General features: G+C 40.6%; 1 protein-coding gene across 4 annotated transcripts in view; it reads right to left on the reverse strand.

Annotated features, from left to right (window-relative positions):
- Positions 1–17,766, reverse strand: part of LOC133363717 (serine-rich coiled-coil domain-containing protein 1-like) — a 708,122-nt gene that overhangs the window by 472,382 nt on the left and 217,974 nt on the right. For all 4 annotated transcript variants that reach the window (XM_061583020.1, XM_061583019.1, XM_061583021.1 and 1 more), the window contains exon 4: positions 10,168–10,261. In XM_061583020.1, the coding sequence (XP_061439004.1) occupies positions 10,168–10,261 (94 nt within the window). The remainder of the gene's footprint in view (positions 1–10,167; positions 10,262–17,766) is intronic.

Here is a 17,766-nt window from a genome sequence, read left to right on the forward strand (position 1 = left end):
AACAACAATTGCACTCACACTTCTCAGAATGTGAATTCTAATTTACCACTATTGGGCAAGAAACAAACCGTCATGCAACCAACAAGGTGCATCATCAGTGGGTTTAAGGAGGTTGAGATGAGTGCATGAAACCACTCTTGCTGCTTCTATAGATGTAAGGGAGTGACATCAGAGGTAAATGAAATGATGATTTCTTAAATGGAATACCATACCAACCATAACAAGATTCCTATGAGTAAGGCAGAAAACTCAGCATCCCACAACCAGTCAGGATTCCTAAACAAAAACAAAAACTAAAAAAAAAACACCTGGCAGCCAGTCAGCCAGGGTCACAGAAATCCCCATGCAGCACAACCTGGCCTGGGAGTTGCATTTAGTGCAGAATGCTGTTGCATGATTGCTGACATGAGTGAGACTCTATCAGCACATAATACCTCTGCTCTGAAATCTGTACTGGTTGCTGATAAGTTCAAGGTGCACTTTCCATATTACAGGTTCCACAAAGTACTTATTCTGCTCTTGTAAGAAATCAGTCCTTTAGTGTGGCAGCTTAGGAACTCTCTGTCTATTGACATTAGGCAGATGCCTTCATTGTATTCTTTTTGGCACCTGCTAAAAACATTTTTTTTTAGGCAAGCCTATCCAGGCATGTAGAAGCTATTGTGTTTTTTATCTGTTTTCAACTCATTGTTGGTTTTATTATTTTGAATATTTACAATACTTCTCTTTAACTGTTTATTCCAATAATATTGTTGTTTTAATTCCTTCTGTAAACCACTTTGAGATTTTTTACAATAAAGCACTATATAATTGTTGTAAATAAAATGCATAAATACATTTTGGAGTCACTGTGGCCCTTGGGGCTCTTTCCACTTTTAGGTACAAAGCAATCTGCCTTATACTGACTCAGACCGTTTGGTACCATCTAGCTCAGTACTGATGACACGGACTAGCATTGGCTCTCCAGGATTCCAGGCAACAGACTTTTCCAGAAATTGAATTTTGGACCTTTGCATGCAAAGCATGTGCCCTACCACTGAGCTACAACCCTTCCCCTATTTAAAAAAGTATATTTTAAAATTGTTATTTTCAATACACTAATGAATGCACAGCATACCTAGGGCAGATCTACACCATTCATTTAAAGCACATTTAACACACCTTAGAAGTGCATGAATTCCACCACAGAATCATGGGAACTGTAGTTTGTTAAGGGTGGTGCGAATTATAGCTGAGGGGGAAACTACACTTCTTTAGGGGAAGTCATGCACTTTAAAATATGAATTGAATGTTCTTTAAATGTATTGTGTGGATCTAGTTCATAAACTTTGCCTGCATGTAAGTTGTTTAAATTATTTTTTTAATATGAAAATGAACTATAAAGTGTAGTGGGTGACCATGGGCTACTCACCATCTCTCAGCCTAATCTGCCCCTCAGGATGAAAACAACAGACAGGAACCATGACCACCCCAAGGAAGAAGGGCTCACTTAAAATGTAGAGGAAATAATCATGTGCAACCATAGTGTAAAATCAAATACATAGTATGAAGAAATATATATATAAGCATGATCATCAAAGATGTTTATTATTTACACAACCTGTAAAGATATGTATAGTGCAATCCTGTGTTTGTTTACTCAGAAGCAAGTCCCAATGTATTCAATGGGTCTTACCCAAACAGGGAAGCCTGCACAGAACTACAACCTCAAGTGATAAGGAACTTTACTCACACAACCCAAAATTCAGAATCATGCCACTTTAAGCTGTTTTGCAACTGTTTATACTTGTTTTTATGGTTACTGGATTTTAAAGGGATTTATTTCTTATTGTGAGCTGCCTTGATTTCCAATCTGCAACTCTACCTCATAGGATTGTTGGAAAGACTCCATACCCACACACACACACTGGAGATATAAAAATACATACACCCCATGTAATAGTTGATTATCAAAACCAGTTGGTCATTGCAGAACATTAAAAAAATCAGTATTAGTCTCCTACGTAATAAAAGTAGTGATACCCAGAGCTTGGAAAAGTTACTTTTTTGAACTACAACTCCCATCAACCCAATCCAGTGGCCATGTTGGCTGGGGCTGATGGGAGTTGTAGTTTTAAAACGTAACTTTTCCAAGCTCTGGTGATACCTAAGTAAGCCTTGCCTAATTGCTTTAAAAATAGGATTGGAGAGGGAGAGAAAGATTTACAACATAAACACAATTCTTTGCTGTGTTCACTCACAAGTCTCATTAATTTGCAGCACAATCCTAAACATGTCTACTCAAAAATAAGTCCTACTGAACTCAGTGGGGTTCATCTGGGTATGTGGGATTACCATTGCAGCTTTACTCCCAGAAAAGCAAGTACTGGATTAAAGGTTCATATTGGGAAGGTTTTCAAAACAGAGCCCTCTTCAACAGCCGAGGAAAATTTAAACTTGTTTGACTCCTACACACAAGAGAGAAAAAGACTGAAAGCTATATACTTACTCAATTTATGAGATTTTAAGATAAGTAGGGGGGGGGGACAATTTTCTGACCTTGCAACGGGGTCTATCTACTGCCTGGAGGTCAAACAAAGGCCTTGTCAATCACAGCCCTGACTTCACTTATTGGCTACAAACCTGAAAGGGCACAGTTAGAGCAGCCAGTTACAAGCTCATTTAACAGAAGTTGAGGGGGGGGAGCTGACTTTTTGGTGTATATCTTGTGAACCAGATCACCTAGAAACTTTGTTTTTTTTAAATGAAAGCTGAAAGTCTGGAAATTAAGGTGACTCACCCAGAGAGGATTCCAAATATCCAGTGTCCAGGTGAAAACTGGAGACCTGGCAAACCTAAGTGGGTCTGCCTGGGGCAATTTTGCTGAGAATTTGACAGGGATAACTGGTAGCTCTATGTTCAAGAGGTCCATTGGGAAGAGGTTAGATGCATTTATTGCTGAATACAAAGTTCAGATAAGAATAGATGCTTACTGGCATGTTTGTGTGCTAATGTTATTTTGAGAGCTTGTGTTCTGTCTAATTATTTCTTCAGTCTATAACAAGATGTGATTAAGAACCAAGCCACAGAGACAAACAGCTGCACGCTGGCTGCTTGAAATCCATCTGTGTGCTCCAGCTCACCATGTGAATTTTCCAGATTTACCATGCCATCACTTTTCTTTCTTTTTTCTTTTTCAGGAGCTTTCCATAAGTACAACCTCAACCTGGTTTGGACTTCCAGCATCAATTACATATGGCAAGTAATTTGCTTTCAGCAAATCATAGAGTAGGAAGGGGCCTATAAGGCCATCAAGTCCAACCCCCTACTCAATGCAGGAATCCACGTTAAAGCATGTTTTCATCATGCTAGTGTAAAGTGCTAAAAAAAAAAAAAGTAGTAATGGTGGCTTGGTAAATTAGTAAATTCTAGAGCCAAGCCAGAATTTCTTAGAAAACATTTTTTCTCAGAGAAAATATCTGAATTGTCAGAGAAAATACCCGAAATTTTTCTTTTTCACAATGCCCCCTGAAAAGGAAGAGCATCCTCCAAACTCTGATACAGTGGTTCCCAACCTGGGGAACGGGAAGTAATCAGGAGGGGGGGCGTGAACGATAAAGAAATTAAAAAATTTTTAAGTCTTTACTCCCTGCACACTGTCTGCTCCCCACTGCAGCTGCAGACAACACCTCCCCCTTGCTCCAAATCAGAGGGGAGGACTTTTGCTGAAGCAGCAGAGCATCTTTCAGGTACGCCCAGGACAGGCATCTGCTTATAAAACATGGGGCAGATGCTGAAGGAGGCTAAGGGCGGAGCTACCAGGAAGAAGAGGGGATTTCGATCGCCGATTCCTGTCTCCTCACACTGCCGCTGCTGACGACACCTTTGCTCAGAATGAGAGGAGAGGGCTTTTTTTTGAAGCAAAAAGAAGCAAGGCTGCAAGGAAAGGGGGGAGGGGAAGGAGGGGATTGGAAGGGGATGGGGAGAGAGGAGCAAAGGAAGGGGGAGGGAAGGGGCAAGAGGGAGGGGATAGAAGGGAGGGTGGGTTTGATCACTTGCATACTTTTTGAGTTCAATGGGATTTATTTCTCTGCAATCATATTTGAAAATGGAAATGGACTGCCTTCAAGTGGATCCTGACTTATGTTGACCCTATGAATAGGGTTTTCATGGTAAACAGTATTCAGAGGTGGTTTTACCATTGCCTTCCTCTGAGGCTGAGAGGCAGTGACTGGCCCAAGGTCACCCAGTGAGCTTCATGGCTGTGTGTGGATTTGAACCCTGGTCTCCCAGGTCATAGTCCAACACTGACCTGGGAGAGGGGCAGGGAGGGGAGGAGATTGGGTGGATGGGTGGGCACTGGGCAGAAGGGAAGCCCCTTTCCTTTCCAAAAGGAAAACATTGTGAACAGTATCATTGCTTTTCAGTGTTGCCCTCACCTTTTTATTCTACAGCAGGCACATGTAGCCTCCCACCCAAATTTAAACCAAAGCTGTCCCTGGCCACATCCACACCACACCTTTATTTCACTTTGAACTGTCATGGCTTCTCTCAAAGAATCCCAGGAAGTGTAGTTAGTGAAGGGTGCTGAGAGTTGCTAGGAAAACGCCCTGTTCCCCTCACAGACCTTCAATCAGAGTGGCTGACTGTTAAACCAGTCTGGCCACTGGAGCTCTCTCAGAGGAATAGGAGTCTCCTCTCAGCACCCTTCACAAACTACACTTCCCAGGATCTCTGAGGGAAGCCATGACTGTCTCACGTGAAATCAAAGTCTGGTGTGGGTGTGGCCCCCTGATTAGCCAAACCCAGCAGCTGTGAGTCTGGCTTTTAGAACTCTGACTATTGGTTCTTACTGAGCATGCCCGACGTTATCATTGAGTTCCAGCCAAAATTTCTTAAATTAATTAAAAATCAGCCAGGCATTTTTAAAACTTTTAAACTGAAGAAGAAGGTCAGAGTATGGGGCAAGATCAGTAATGTGATTACAGGTACTCTGTGAACATGCCTGATTTTTAATTAATTTCAACAGATTATGAGAACTCTGACAGAAAAAAAGTTCAAAAGGGCTGTGGGTTTCCCCCCCTCTTTTTACACGTTGAACTCTCTATTCTCTCTGTTTTGTGTATCGCTGTGAAAATTTACAGGGTTGTTAAGCAAGCTTTTCTGAGTTCAGGACTATAGGTTTTGTAAGGTTTTGTTTTGAAATGAGTTTATGGGAAGCATCAGAATGGCATGGGATGTATTTTCAATTTAACATTGCGGAATGTGAAAAATCCATGCTGGTTATAGTATACAGCCACTCTTGTGGCTGTATAATTCTTTTTTGCGAGGCTGCCCAGATCTCGCCTTCAGCCCAGATGGAGCCAAGGAGCAAGTGCAGGACTTGCTCACCCCCCATCTCTGAGGCTGTGTGTGCCAGCGTCCTCCCTTTCTTCCACCTACACTCTGCCTCCCCATCTCTCTCTCCAAGACGCTGCAGCAATTAAGGTCTTCCCCCTTCCCATGTGCTCAAACGCATGCACACTTGCAAATGCTTGCAGAGGGGCAGGTATGTTTATGTGTGTGCGCTGATCTGTCTTCTGCTCCGCTCTCATCCCCCAAGTTCATCCTAACCAAGTCATGCGTTCTAATGATCATCCCAAGGCCTAAAAGCACTAACCCCCCTCCTCAGTCTATCCACACTATTGTCTGCAGTACACAATCTAGCACCCCCATCACCACCACATTCCTGCTTCTTGATTATTATTAAAAAAGGAAAAGGAAAGGAAAGCTAGCAGTTTGGCTGAGGCTGAGGTCCACAAACTACAGCTGAAATGTATTTATTTATTTAATTATTATTGCACTTATATCCCACCTTTCCTCCAAGTTGCTCAGGGTTGTACACATGGTTCTACCCTCCTTTCTATTTTATCCTTACACCAATCTTGTGAAAAAGGTCAGGCTGAGAAACTGCGTCTGGTCCAAGGTCACCCAGTGGGCTTCATGGCTAGGTGGGGATTTGAACCTGGATCTTAGTCCAACACTGTAACCCACTGGTGTTGGGAGACAGGTCTATACATCTTTGGATTGTGTATGTGGGGGCAGAGGGATACCAATTTGATTGGATCTTTGCATTAAGAAAAAAAACCAACACTTCCCTGTCTGCAGAGAGGTTTTAATGGAAAGGGATATTTGCAGATGTCATTTTGCCACCCACCATGTTTTCAATTAACAGAGTCTAAAACTACAATTAGCATGGGGGGGTTCCCAAAAAATTTTGAACTTACAAAGGGGTCCCGTACTCATAAAGGTTGGGAACCACTGCTCTGGTAAATTCCAGATTGGATAATTTCAATGCACTCTACATGGGGCTGTCCATGAAATGACTCGGAAACATATCTCATATAATCCCTGTTTTAAAACAGCTACATTAGTTGCCAATTTGTTTCCGAGCCCAATCCAAAGTGCTCACACTTGTGTTTAAAGACCTGAACACTTAGCCCCAAATATCTGAAAGATTACCTCCTTCCCTACACAGTGTTGAGATTGGTAGAAGTTTGAGGGTGTCCCGCAAGAAGGCATTTTCTGTGGCTGTCCCCAAGCTGTGGAATTCCCACTCCACAGAGATGTATCTGGCACCTTCACTGTACTGTTTTCGACATATGGTGAAGACAGTCCTTCCCCTCTATCCTATCCATCACGCGCATTACTCATATACTGTGAAGGGAGTTATCGACTGCCATGGACCAATTTCAAAAAATGTTCTAAAAAACATTCTGACACTTGATTTAAACACTTTATATATATAGGACCCTCTCTAATTTTAAACTATTTTAGCATAGTTGTAATCTACTGGGAACTACTGGTGGGCAGTAACAATAACAAAAATAATAATGCAGAATTTTCTCCAAATATTCTCCATTATTTTTATTTGTTTAATGGCTGCAACGCCACACATGCACCTCTCGACAAATACTAAGTCCAGGGCATTTTAGAGGATGCAAAATGGTACCTAGGCTGCCAACACAAAGTGGCAGCAAAAATGGTGAATTCCAGATGCAAGACACTGTTAGAGAGTATTTCCTCCCCCTGGAGAATGTTGGTGAAATACCCCTCTTAATTTCTTTGCCCACAAATAGGATGGAGAATTCTGGGCGGCCATTTCCACACAGTCCTTGTAGATGCAGATGATGCACATAGAGGTCTTGAGGCCTTACAGAGATTTCAGAAAGAATCCAATGTTTTTTGAACATTTCTTTTCTACCCCACCCCCACCAAGAAATTGAAGGGATGCAGCACAGCTGAGAAACCAAGTGGAGAATCTGAACTTGCACCATGGAAGCAGAAAAGACTGTCAGACTGGCTCAGCTTTGTCAGAAAACAGTAGGGACAATGCCAACAATGCTACAAAGAAGTCTTCATTGACAATTATCCTGGGAATCCCAGATCAGGGTAAAGGTCTTCTGTCTGTTTTCTGCTACCTGATCCTTTTTCAAACAGGAGATGAAAGGGATTGAACCTGGGACCTCCTGCATGCAAAATGTATGTTCTTCCACTGAGATTCAGTACTTCCCCTCGATGGTCCCTCCCTACATCCAGTGTATTTTAAGATGGCAGCACTCTTCATCAGAGAATTCCAAGGACTAATAGGGGAGCAGGAAGATCCACTCTCCTTCTCTTCTCCTACCTTACTGATGGTCTTAATCCCATTTGTGTCAGCTGACATCTGGTCTAATGTGACATTGTTACGAAGAGTCATCTACTCTTAATCTGCTTTGCAGAATGCACATTTCTGGATTTATTTGAAAGAAATTGTGTTGTGATCTATTTTAGACTATGAGTTTCTTAAAATGCTCTTGATTAAATCAGTTCCATGAGCTATATACAATTAAGCTATATACTTAGTTCCATGAGCTATATATACAATTAAGTTTCAGACACTATCATGGATAAATGTCACACGATATTAGCCTCTGTCCACATAAACAAGGAATTCTAGGCTGTTTCAAGTATGCATAGTGCCAATTAGTTTCTTTATTTATGTTCTACCTTCTCTTCAAGGAGTCCAAGGAGGAATATAAGATTCTAAGTCCCCACCCTCATTTTATCCTCATTACAATCCTATGTGGTAGGTTTGGCTAAGACTTTTTTTTTTAAAAAAAATACTTTTTTCATTTCTTTACGGTTCACACCCCCCCCGATTACTTCGAGGCCCCCCTGGGGGTCACAGCCCCCAGACTGGGAACCACTGTTGTATAGTTAAGTTAGGACAGTGGTATACATGTTTACTCAGATGAAGGTCTCTTTATGTTTAATGGGGCTTATTTCCAGATAAGTGGGTAAATAGCCTAGGTTTTGCTTTAGGGCTGGCATTGGAAAAAAACAGGGGTTTGTGACTTTGACAGCTATACGGCAGGCAGAAATCAACAGGTCAAGCCTTTTCTAGTCTGAAAATACAATTATGGGAAAACCATCACTGACTACACTATCATTTTGTGTTATGTCACACCCCCATGGCAGCCGTTTTATGTTATGTCATGCCCCCATGCCAGCCATTTTGTTACTGGTGTCCCCAGCACTCTCTCAAAATTTGAAATGTGCCCTCTGGCCCAAAAAGGTTGGCAACCCCTCCTCTAACCACTCCATCTTTGTTCACTTAGGTAAGGAGTGCTGTGTTTCTCTAGAAACGTAAACACAGATGTTTGTTGTTGTTGTTCACCTCCCATATATGTCCCAAGGGGAGGTACAAAATATAATAAGAACAGCCAAAAACAAAGTTACAAAACAGCAGAAAAAAAACAAGATGGATTTAAAAACAATACAAAATGGACACCTAAGGGCAAACTACATCCAGCTGGGAAAACGTCTTGGAACAAAAATATCTTCAGCTGTTTCTGGAAAGTGCACATAATGGGAGCCTGTTGCATCTTAACAAGCATGCTGTTCAACAGAACAAGGTTAGCCACACTGAAAGCCCTGTTCCGAGTTTAAAAATCATAATTATGATTGTGATACCACCCTATCTTGAATGTCCTCTCTGTGGATTGCAATCAAAAATTAAACACACCCACATCTTTCAATAGTATTACTGTATCAGACTCAGACTGGTTTAGCTTCAGTAATATTGTTGTGTCATGTGCCCACATTATGCTCTGAGCTGTTCCCTTACCTCCACATGGTAATCAGAAGGGCTCCAACAGCTTTACCTATATTAATATTCCCTCCTCTTTAAATATTAGACAGGCATCACCTTTGTTATATTTTTGGCACCTATTGAAGACTTTCCTCTTTCCACAAGCCTTTTAAGCAGAAACCTTATTCCAGTCTGTGTCTGTGCTGGAATTGCTTTTTAAGATGTTTTTAAAGTTGTTTTTTAAAGTTGTTTTGTTTTAATATGTTTTAAAATCATTTGTTTTTAAGATGTTTTGAAGTGCTTTTCGTGCTTTTGTTTGCCATCCTGGGCTCCTTCTGGGAGGAAGGGCTGGATATACATTTAATAATAATAAAAAAAGAAATATACCTAAATTAAACTATTTATTCTCTCTCAAGTAATGATACAGTTGTTTGTTTATTTACAATGTTCCCAAAGATCTGGTCATTTGGAAATAATCAAGATTACAAGGGGCTTTAAATGAAAAATGAAAAATAACCAATGGTACAAAAGAAGAATAAAATGGGAGAGACAAATTCAAATGATGTGATCCCTAATTAAAAATATTAATCAAGAAACTGGGAGGAAAAAAAAGTTTAAGCAACATGACAACATTTACAAAAACATCACTGATGGCCTTTCAAAACCTGCCCTTTAGGCGCTGGCCATTAAAAGCATATGGAATACTAATGTGCCTCCAGTTACCAAGCAACTGGGATTCATCTGCAAGGTAAAAAAAAGTTGCCCATTTGATAATTGGCTTTATGAAGTGATCCATAGAAAAATGCCTTGATCTCCAGTAATAGCATCATTATGAATGAGGTTAAGCAAGACATTAGCATCTGAAATGGAAAGAATGATATCCTGTATAGCAACTGATAGAAGCAGTTCAAACCATTAAATGGATAAATATATAATCCACTCTTCTTCTTTTTTAAAAAAAAAATCTTTACTACTCACTTGCTAAAAAGTGTACTTAGCAAAATTTCATGCAACCCCCCCCACAAAAACGCGAAAAAACACTCAAGTTGCAAATGTGGCCCATTCACCTAGCTTACCAGAATGCTTGTGATGCTGCTCTTCCAGGAATTCCAAGTCAAGCATGAGATCATCTTCATCTAGGTCACAGGAGCCCAAGTTGTTCAAAACATCCTGTAGAATGCCAACAAAATAATAGTTTAGGAAGGAAACTAAAATTGTAGGGATGGAATTTTCTGAAATCCACAATGTCAAGCATAATCATCCTCGTGTTTTTCCCCCTAATTCCTGTCTTGCTCCTTGATCTCAATGAGAGTGGTTTTTTTTACTAGTTCTGCTAAAATATGAACAATTCTTGCATATTATATGCATTAGTATATGTGTATTACATGCATATTATACACATATGCACTCCAGGTTTCCTAAAGTAACCAGATACATACAACAATGCAAGTAACTGTATAAAAATATTTATTCATTAATTATACAGCCACAAGAGTGGGCATGACATTCATTAATGCCAATATGAACTTCTGGCAAGAGCTTCACAAGATTATTTTTAATAGCAAAGACTATTCCATGTATTCTTTGTTCTTGTTCAGGCAGTCCTTTCCAGAAGAAAGTTGTCCTTCTCCTGTTCTTCGAGTTTGTTGGAGTGCTGCTATGTCAATATTAAAATGTCTCAACTCCCTTGCGATGATGGCAGTCCTGCGTTCAGGACGTTCACTATTTGTATTGTCCAGCAATGTCCATATACAGGCATACCCCGCTTTAACATACGCAATGGGACCGGAGCCTGTATGTAAAGTGAAAATGTACTTAAAGTGAAGCAATTATTTATGCATGTACTGCACTGCAATCGCCACTAGATGGCAGCGGCGTCATGCCATTAAGTGTCCATAATTGTGAAGCACGCGTAAGTTAAGCAGGGTATGGTGGAGTATGGAGCATGTACGTTATAGCGAGGCGACGTTAAGTGAAGCGACGTTAACCAGGGTATGACTGTATTACATGTTCCAAAGTTCAATTGTCTTTTGTAACTGCTAAGTGGCGACCCCACTGGACGTAGTAATCCAGTCAGGGAGAGAGATGAGACACACTATGTTTAGGGCATCTTTTCTAGCCCCCTCCCCATATGTGTGAGCAGAGTTGATCCTGAATAGGACTGCTGAGTCGTGGATATAGCTGCCAAGCTAATCAACTGCCTCGGTCCTTGAGCCAGGACGACTGAGTCTGTATCCACCGCCCATGTGCCGGTCCTTGACTAGGGGCTTCCGGATTTCACAGTCCTGCCCCGGTCGCCATTTGCCAATTGCCATGGGACATTTGGTTTGGTTTGGTTTGGTTTGGTTTGGTTGGAAGACGCCTGTGCGTGAATTTGTTTTTTGTGGGGAGATTGGTGCACAATGATCAACACACAATCTTGATAGAAAAAGGCTGTGATCCAATGGCATGGATACCACAATGATTGGGAGTCTTTTATGTGCTGCAGCCTTCATCTGCCTTCACAGCCATTATAACATATATGTTGTTATCCTCCGCCTGTTCTGCCGTTGAGGACATTCTTGGATCGTTCTTTGTCTGGTTCCTCTCCCTTGACCTTACCACCATGGGTGACCCTGCTGGGAGTACATGACTTCTGACAGCATCGCTCATAGGATTCACTGGAACACACAAGCCCACTCACCACTACAAGGTGACAACCCAGTGAGGGGTTCGGAGGAAGTGGGAGGGCAATTACTCATCCCTTATGGATTAGATGGGCCAATGGTCTGATTCATTATAAGGTAGCCTCATGTGGTCATATTCTTATTTTCCAGCATCACTTGATGGTTTATGTACAATGGCTGCACAAAATAAGAAGTTTCTTTCATCTTACATTAGCCCCAAAAATATATATTCTCTGGGGACAGAGGAAATGGCTCAGATAGGAAGGCACCACATTAGAACAAATGGTTTCCTGCATGTTAGAAGTGTATCTGATCCACACAATCAGTTACTGGCCATACAGCCACCTTCATTCTTCACAGTTGTTCTTGTTGTTCTTGTTGTTGTTGTTGTTGTTAAATGTCATCAATTTGATTATGATGTTTAGCGACCCTATGAATCAGCGACCTCCAATAGCATCTGTTGTAAACCACCCTGTTCAGATCTTGTAAGTTCAGGTCTGTGGCTTCCTTTATGGAATCTTGTTTGGCCTTCCTCTCTTTCTATTCCCTTCTGTTTTCCTAGCATCATTGTCTTTTCTTTTTTTTTTTTTTTTCAATAATTTTTATTCAGATTTTCATAAAACATACAAGACGAAATCATAAAACATTCAAAGACAAAAAACAAAATCAAAAATAGTTAAACAAAAAGAAAAAAAATAAAAAAAAAAATAAAAAATAAAGAGTAAAATATTGACTTCCCATTTGTCAAAGATCAAATCAGTTATAAATCTATAATATATAACAATCCTGTCTCTTAAGTCATATTATAAAATCACTTTCCTCCAGTAGTTATCTTACTTAATCATCAAATCTCATAAACATTACTTTATTCTTTCCACAAAAAGTCAAAGAGAGGTTTCAATTCTTTAAGAAATATATCTATCAATTTTTTTTTCCAGATAAGCATATCGATTAATCCATCTCATTACTAATTATGATAATCTTATTGTCATAACCATAGTCAAAATAAACATTTCAATTAATCCATCACATCAGAATCTGTTAGGTTCAGTAATTTTAGTAGCCATTGTTCTATTATCCCTATTAGTTCCATTTTCCATCTTCCATCTTCAGTAGTCTTGTTAAGTCCAGTAATTTCAGTATCCAATCTTCCATTATCAGTATTCCATAATAATCTTGCTGTCAAAGCCATAGTCATATAGTAAGAGTCTGATGGGAATTACCTCTATCCCAAATATTTTCTTGCCATCCATTCCGAATAGGTTGCTGAAATACTGCTGTAAAATCATATCTCTGTTCTTTTTTTCAAAATACACTAGGTCATCTCTTGAAAGTTTTTCCATTGTCACATGGCTGCAGTTAATTCCATAGATTTTCTCTATATTGGGCTCCATCACATCATTCCAGTCCAGAAGATTATCCATGCCATTGATAACTTTATCTCTAGAATCTTCATTAATTTCTTCAGAGATAACATTGAGTTCCAAACAATTGATTTTATTTCTAAAGTCCATAGACTCCAAATCTTGTTCCTGTTCCACGTTTGTTCCAATCTCCGGGATCTCCTCTCTCACAGGGACCCCTGTTCCAGTCTCCAGGGTCTCCTCTCTCACAGGGACCCCTGTTCCAGTCTCCAGGGTCTCCTCTCTCACAAGGACCCCTATGTCTTTAATCTCCTGTGTCTCCAAACAATAGATTTTGTTTCTAAAGTCCATAGACTCCAAATCTTTTTCCTGTTCCACGTTTGTTCCAATCTCCGGGGTCTCCTCTCTCACAGGGACCCCTTCCAGGGTCACCTCTCTCACAGGGACCCCTATATCTTTAATCTCCTGCTTCATTTTACTCAATTCAATTTTCAGCTCCTTACAACCCTGTCGCAGGTTTTGTTTCGTTATCTCAATCTCATCCATTATTTTCTGAAACATAGTTATTTCCAGATTCTCAGCCACTTTCTTAGTTGCCATTTTAAAAGAAAAATATAGGAAAACCACTTCTTATTTCAGCAACAATTGGGTTAATACTCCAAACTTGGTGACATCACAGTATAAACAGAGCAGACAGCCTTATCTCTTCATAGTTAAGTAAACAAAATGCAGTTCCCAGGATCGAAACAATTAATGGCAGTCGTCAGAAAACAGATTCGTCAAAATAAAATAGACCAAAAAGAGAGTAGTCTCAGACAATATAATATTCTTCAAAATAAAAATCTGGAATAGAAATCCCTCTTCTGTGTATATCTTTAGAATGCAAATCCAGGACAGCTTTTTGCAACAAAAACAGAGATAAGCTATTAATTAGTGCGTAGCAGAGAGAAGTTATGGCTCCCCAGTGAGATGTCAAAAACCGATCAATCTGGCAAATCTCTTTTAAACAGCAACAATTTAAGTCAAGTAAAAGAAAAATATAGAAAGAAGGGTGCTTGCCTGTTAGTGCGTTCTCTCTTAGAAGATAAGGTGAACGTTCGCTTTATCAGATAGAGCTTGCTGTTGAAAATCCGTCCCACCTTCGTCGGCTGGACCTCGTCCCATAAATTAATGAGATCTGGTCGCCCCAACAAAAATAGGCTTTGAGGTTAATCTCTTCGTTTCTCCCTACCCGGGAGAAGTTTAATCAGTCAAAAAAAAAGAAAAAACTGACTGATATATCTGAATAAGCTTCTTTTGAGGCAGGAGCCCGTCTCAAAAGCAGGCACAGGCTAAGTCACCCTTCCCGGAAGTCAGCATCATTGTCTTTTCTAGTGAACCATGTCATCTCATTATGTGTCCAAAGTATGATAACCTCAGTTTCATCATTTTAGCTTTTAATGATAGTTCTGGTTTAATTTGTTCTGAAAAAGGAAATGGACTGCCTTCAAGTCGATCCCGACTTATAGCTACCCTATGAATAGGGTGTTCATGGTAAGCGGTATTCAGAGGGGGTTTACCATTGCCTCCCTCTGAGGCTAGTCCTCCCCAGCTGGCTAGGGCCTGCTCAGCTTGCCACCGCTGCACAAGCCAGCCACTTCCTTGTCCGCAACTGCCAGCTGGGGGGCAACTGGGCTCCTTGGGACTATGCAGCTTGCCCACGGCTGCACAGGTGGCAGGGCACGTAACCCCTGAGCCACTCACTGTGGGGGTGATCTTTAGCTGACCCTTGACTCCCTTATCCACTTTTTTCACTGTCCCAACTTTCACATCCATATATCGACATCGGGAATACCATGGTCTGAATGATCCTGACTTTAGTGTTCAGTGATATATCTTTGCATTTGAGGACCTTTTCTAGTTCTCTCACAGCTGCCCTCACCAGTCCTAGCCTTCTTATGATTTCTGGACTATTGTCTCCATTTGGGTTAAAGACTGTGCCAAGGTATTGATAATCCTTGACAAGTTTGATAAGGTCATTGTCAACTTTAAAGTTACATAAATCTTCTGTTATCATTACTTTAGTTTTTTTGACGTTCAGCTGTAGTCCTGCTTTTGTGCTTTCCTCTTTAACTTTCATCAGCATTCGTTTCAAATCATGACTGGTTTCTGCTAGTAGTATAGTATTGTCTGCATATCTTAAATTATTGATATTTCTCCCTCCAATTTTCACACCTCTTTCATCTTGGTCCAATCCCGCTTTCTGTATGATATGTTCCGCGTACAGATTAAACAAATAGGGTGATAAAATACACCCCTGTCTCACATCTTTTCCAATTGGGAACCAATCAGTTTCTCTTCACAGTTAACAAAATAAATTGTTCTTAATTCCAAAAACTGTTGTAACTTCCTTCTTTAAAAAAAAAATCTATTACTGTCAGGCACATCCAGCAAGTTGCAACACTAATTTCTATTTTCCTCCTTTAAAAAAAAAACAAATATAGAAAAGGCCCTTACAGTGCCTTAATTCAAAGTATTTCCATTAAAACATTTTGTTCATTAAGAAGGAAGAAAAGGAAACAAAATTTCTCAGCATTCCAATGAAACTCTGACAGATGAATGCTGACATGCCCTTTCTCTTTTTCCTTGAAAGACTTAATCACTGCTTGCAGACAAATGCTTTAGCAAAAAGCGTTAATAAAACTCTCCACTGACTTTGGAATAGCCCCTTAGAAACTTTTAAAAACACAGCTGTCTTCTTCTCAGTGTCTTCTTTTGCTACCTAAAACTGCTTTTAAGTCCTATTGTGCATGGTGAATACTCCCCTTTCTGCTCAACAACTTATATTTTGACAGTTGCTGCCCATTACAGTGTGAACTTCAGGGGCATTATACTGCAGTTCATTATTGCAAAAATGGAGTCTTCCATTCATTTATGTCACAAAGTACCACAGAGCGCAAGGCTGTTTAACAATGCTCCTAGGCCAGTTCTGATGTGAAATTCCCCCACTCAGTTTTGGATTAACATTCCAAGGGTCCTAGGATGGTTAGCCATATTTTCAGCTCTCCAGATGCTTTTAGAAAATCCACCACTGGTTGAGGAAGGACTGTGGTTCAATGGTTGTCTACAAGAGCACAAGCTTTGCATTCAAAAGGTCCCAGATTCAATCTCTGGCATCTCCAAGTAGAGCTGGGAGAGATCCCTGTTCTCTGTAAGAGCAACTGCCAGTCAATATAGACAGAGCTAAACTAGATGGATCAGTGGTCTGAATCTGTATAAGGGAGCTTGCTATGTTCGTCTTAGTGCCTCTACCTGTGGGCACACATGTGCCTGCAGAGATCTTCTGTGGGGCCCATAGAGTCCCTCCTTTCACCCTGATGAAATTAGACTTGAAAGAAGAAATATAGTGTAGCCAACAAAAAAGGTTGCAAGGTTGTGGGAGGGAGGGAGGGTGGCCACAACAGTTTCTCTGGTTTGTGACTGTGCTCACAGACCCAAAAAGGTTGGCAACCCCTGTGTTAGTACATAAAGTTGTTGCCATAAACAGGGCAGGCTAAGGCACCTGGATTAAGTTACTTTTTTAAAAAAATCATCCCTACAGGGGCTAATTTGAAGCTTTGTGAGATGTTTACAGTATGCTTGCTGTGGTAATCTCCCAGTTCAATTTCCACCTTGGCTATTATTTTTTTCTACTGATGCAGGCAGTTATCTTGAACTGCCTTTATGCCTGAATCTATCTGAATTATGTTCTGTTGGGGAGCGGGGGGTTGGGGTAGTTAGATGCAGAAACTCTTGCATAAACAAGATGGCGATGGGGGGAAACAGAGGCTGAATGAGATCTGAATTGAATGTCTGTCAGCACATCGCTATACTCAGTGGGATATGCATTGTAACAAACATTCCAATATGCATCCCCATCCACAAGCAGCACAACTACAGCTAAATCACGGTGAATATGGGCAAGGCCTAATGAACGACATAAGCAAGCAAAACAGTTTTGGAAGCCATGGCTACCATTTTCCAGGAATGAGTGAGTGGGTATGCATGCACTTGCCAATCCAACTTTGCTCTTTTCTTTACTAATTGTGCATGTGCTGAAGAATCAAGGCATGCCAGCTAAGTGAAAAGGAAACAAGCAATATACATTTGCACATGTACAGTTTTAGCATGTACATACTGCCCTCCTATCACTATAATGGACATAAGAAACCCAGAGTTGCCATAGGACCATCATTTGGCTGCCAGAAGGCTCTATCACCAAGGGTGTCTTTGGGAATAATAGTCTACTCAGAAGGAGATCCAGCTGCAAAGAGAATCCAGAATATGACCAGGAAGAGGAGGAACTAGAGTGAGGATAAGGTCTCAATCTCCTCTAGATCAGTAGTCTTCAACTTTTTTCATTCCCAGGACATATCTTTAACCCAAACATGCACTTGGAGGACCCATTTCTTATTTGTTTACCATGCATTTGTATTGTGGTAGTGCTGAAGTTGCAAGCCACCTCAGATCTGATAGTTGGTAACAGAACCCACCAGCTGATGACCAATGTTCAATGCTGTTAACTATGCACTGAGTGTCTTAATGCCCAGCTCGCTGGTTGCACCACTAGCAGCAGCTACATGCTGGTGTTGGGTTAAAATGAGTTATGGAAGAAATACAGTTGATT

Source organism: Rhineura floridana, chromosome 9, assembly GCF_030035675.1.
Source record: "Rhineura floridana isolate rRhiFlo1 chromosome 9, rRhiFlo1.hap2, whole genome shotgun sequence".
In the NCBI taxonomy this organism is placed as follows: domain Eukaryota; kingdom Metazoa; phylum Chordata; class Lepidosauria; order Squamata; family Rhineuridae; genus Rhineura; species Rhineura floridana.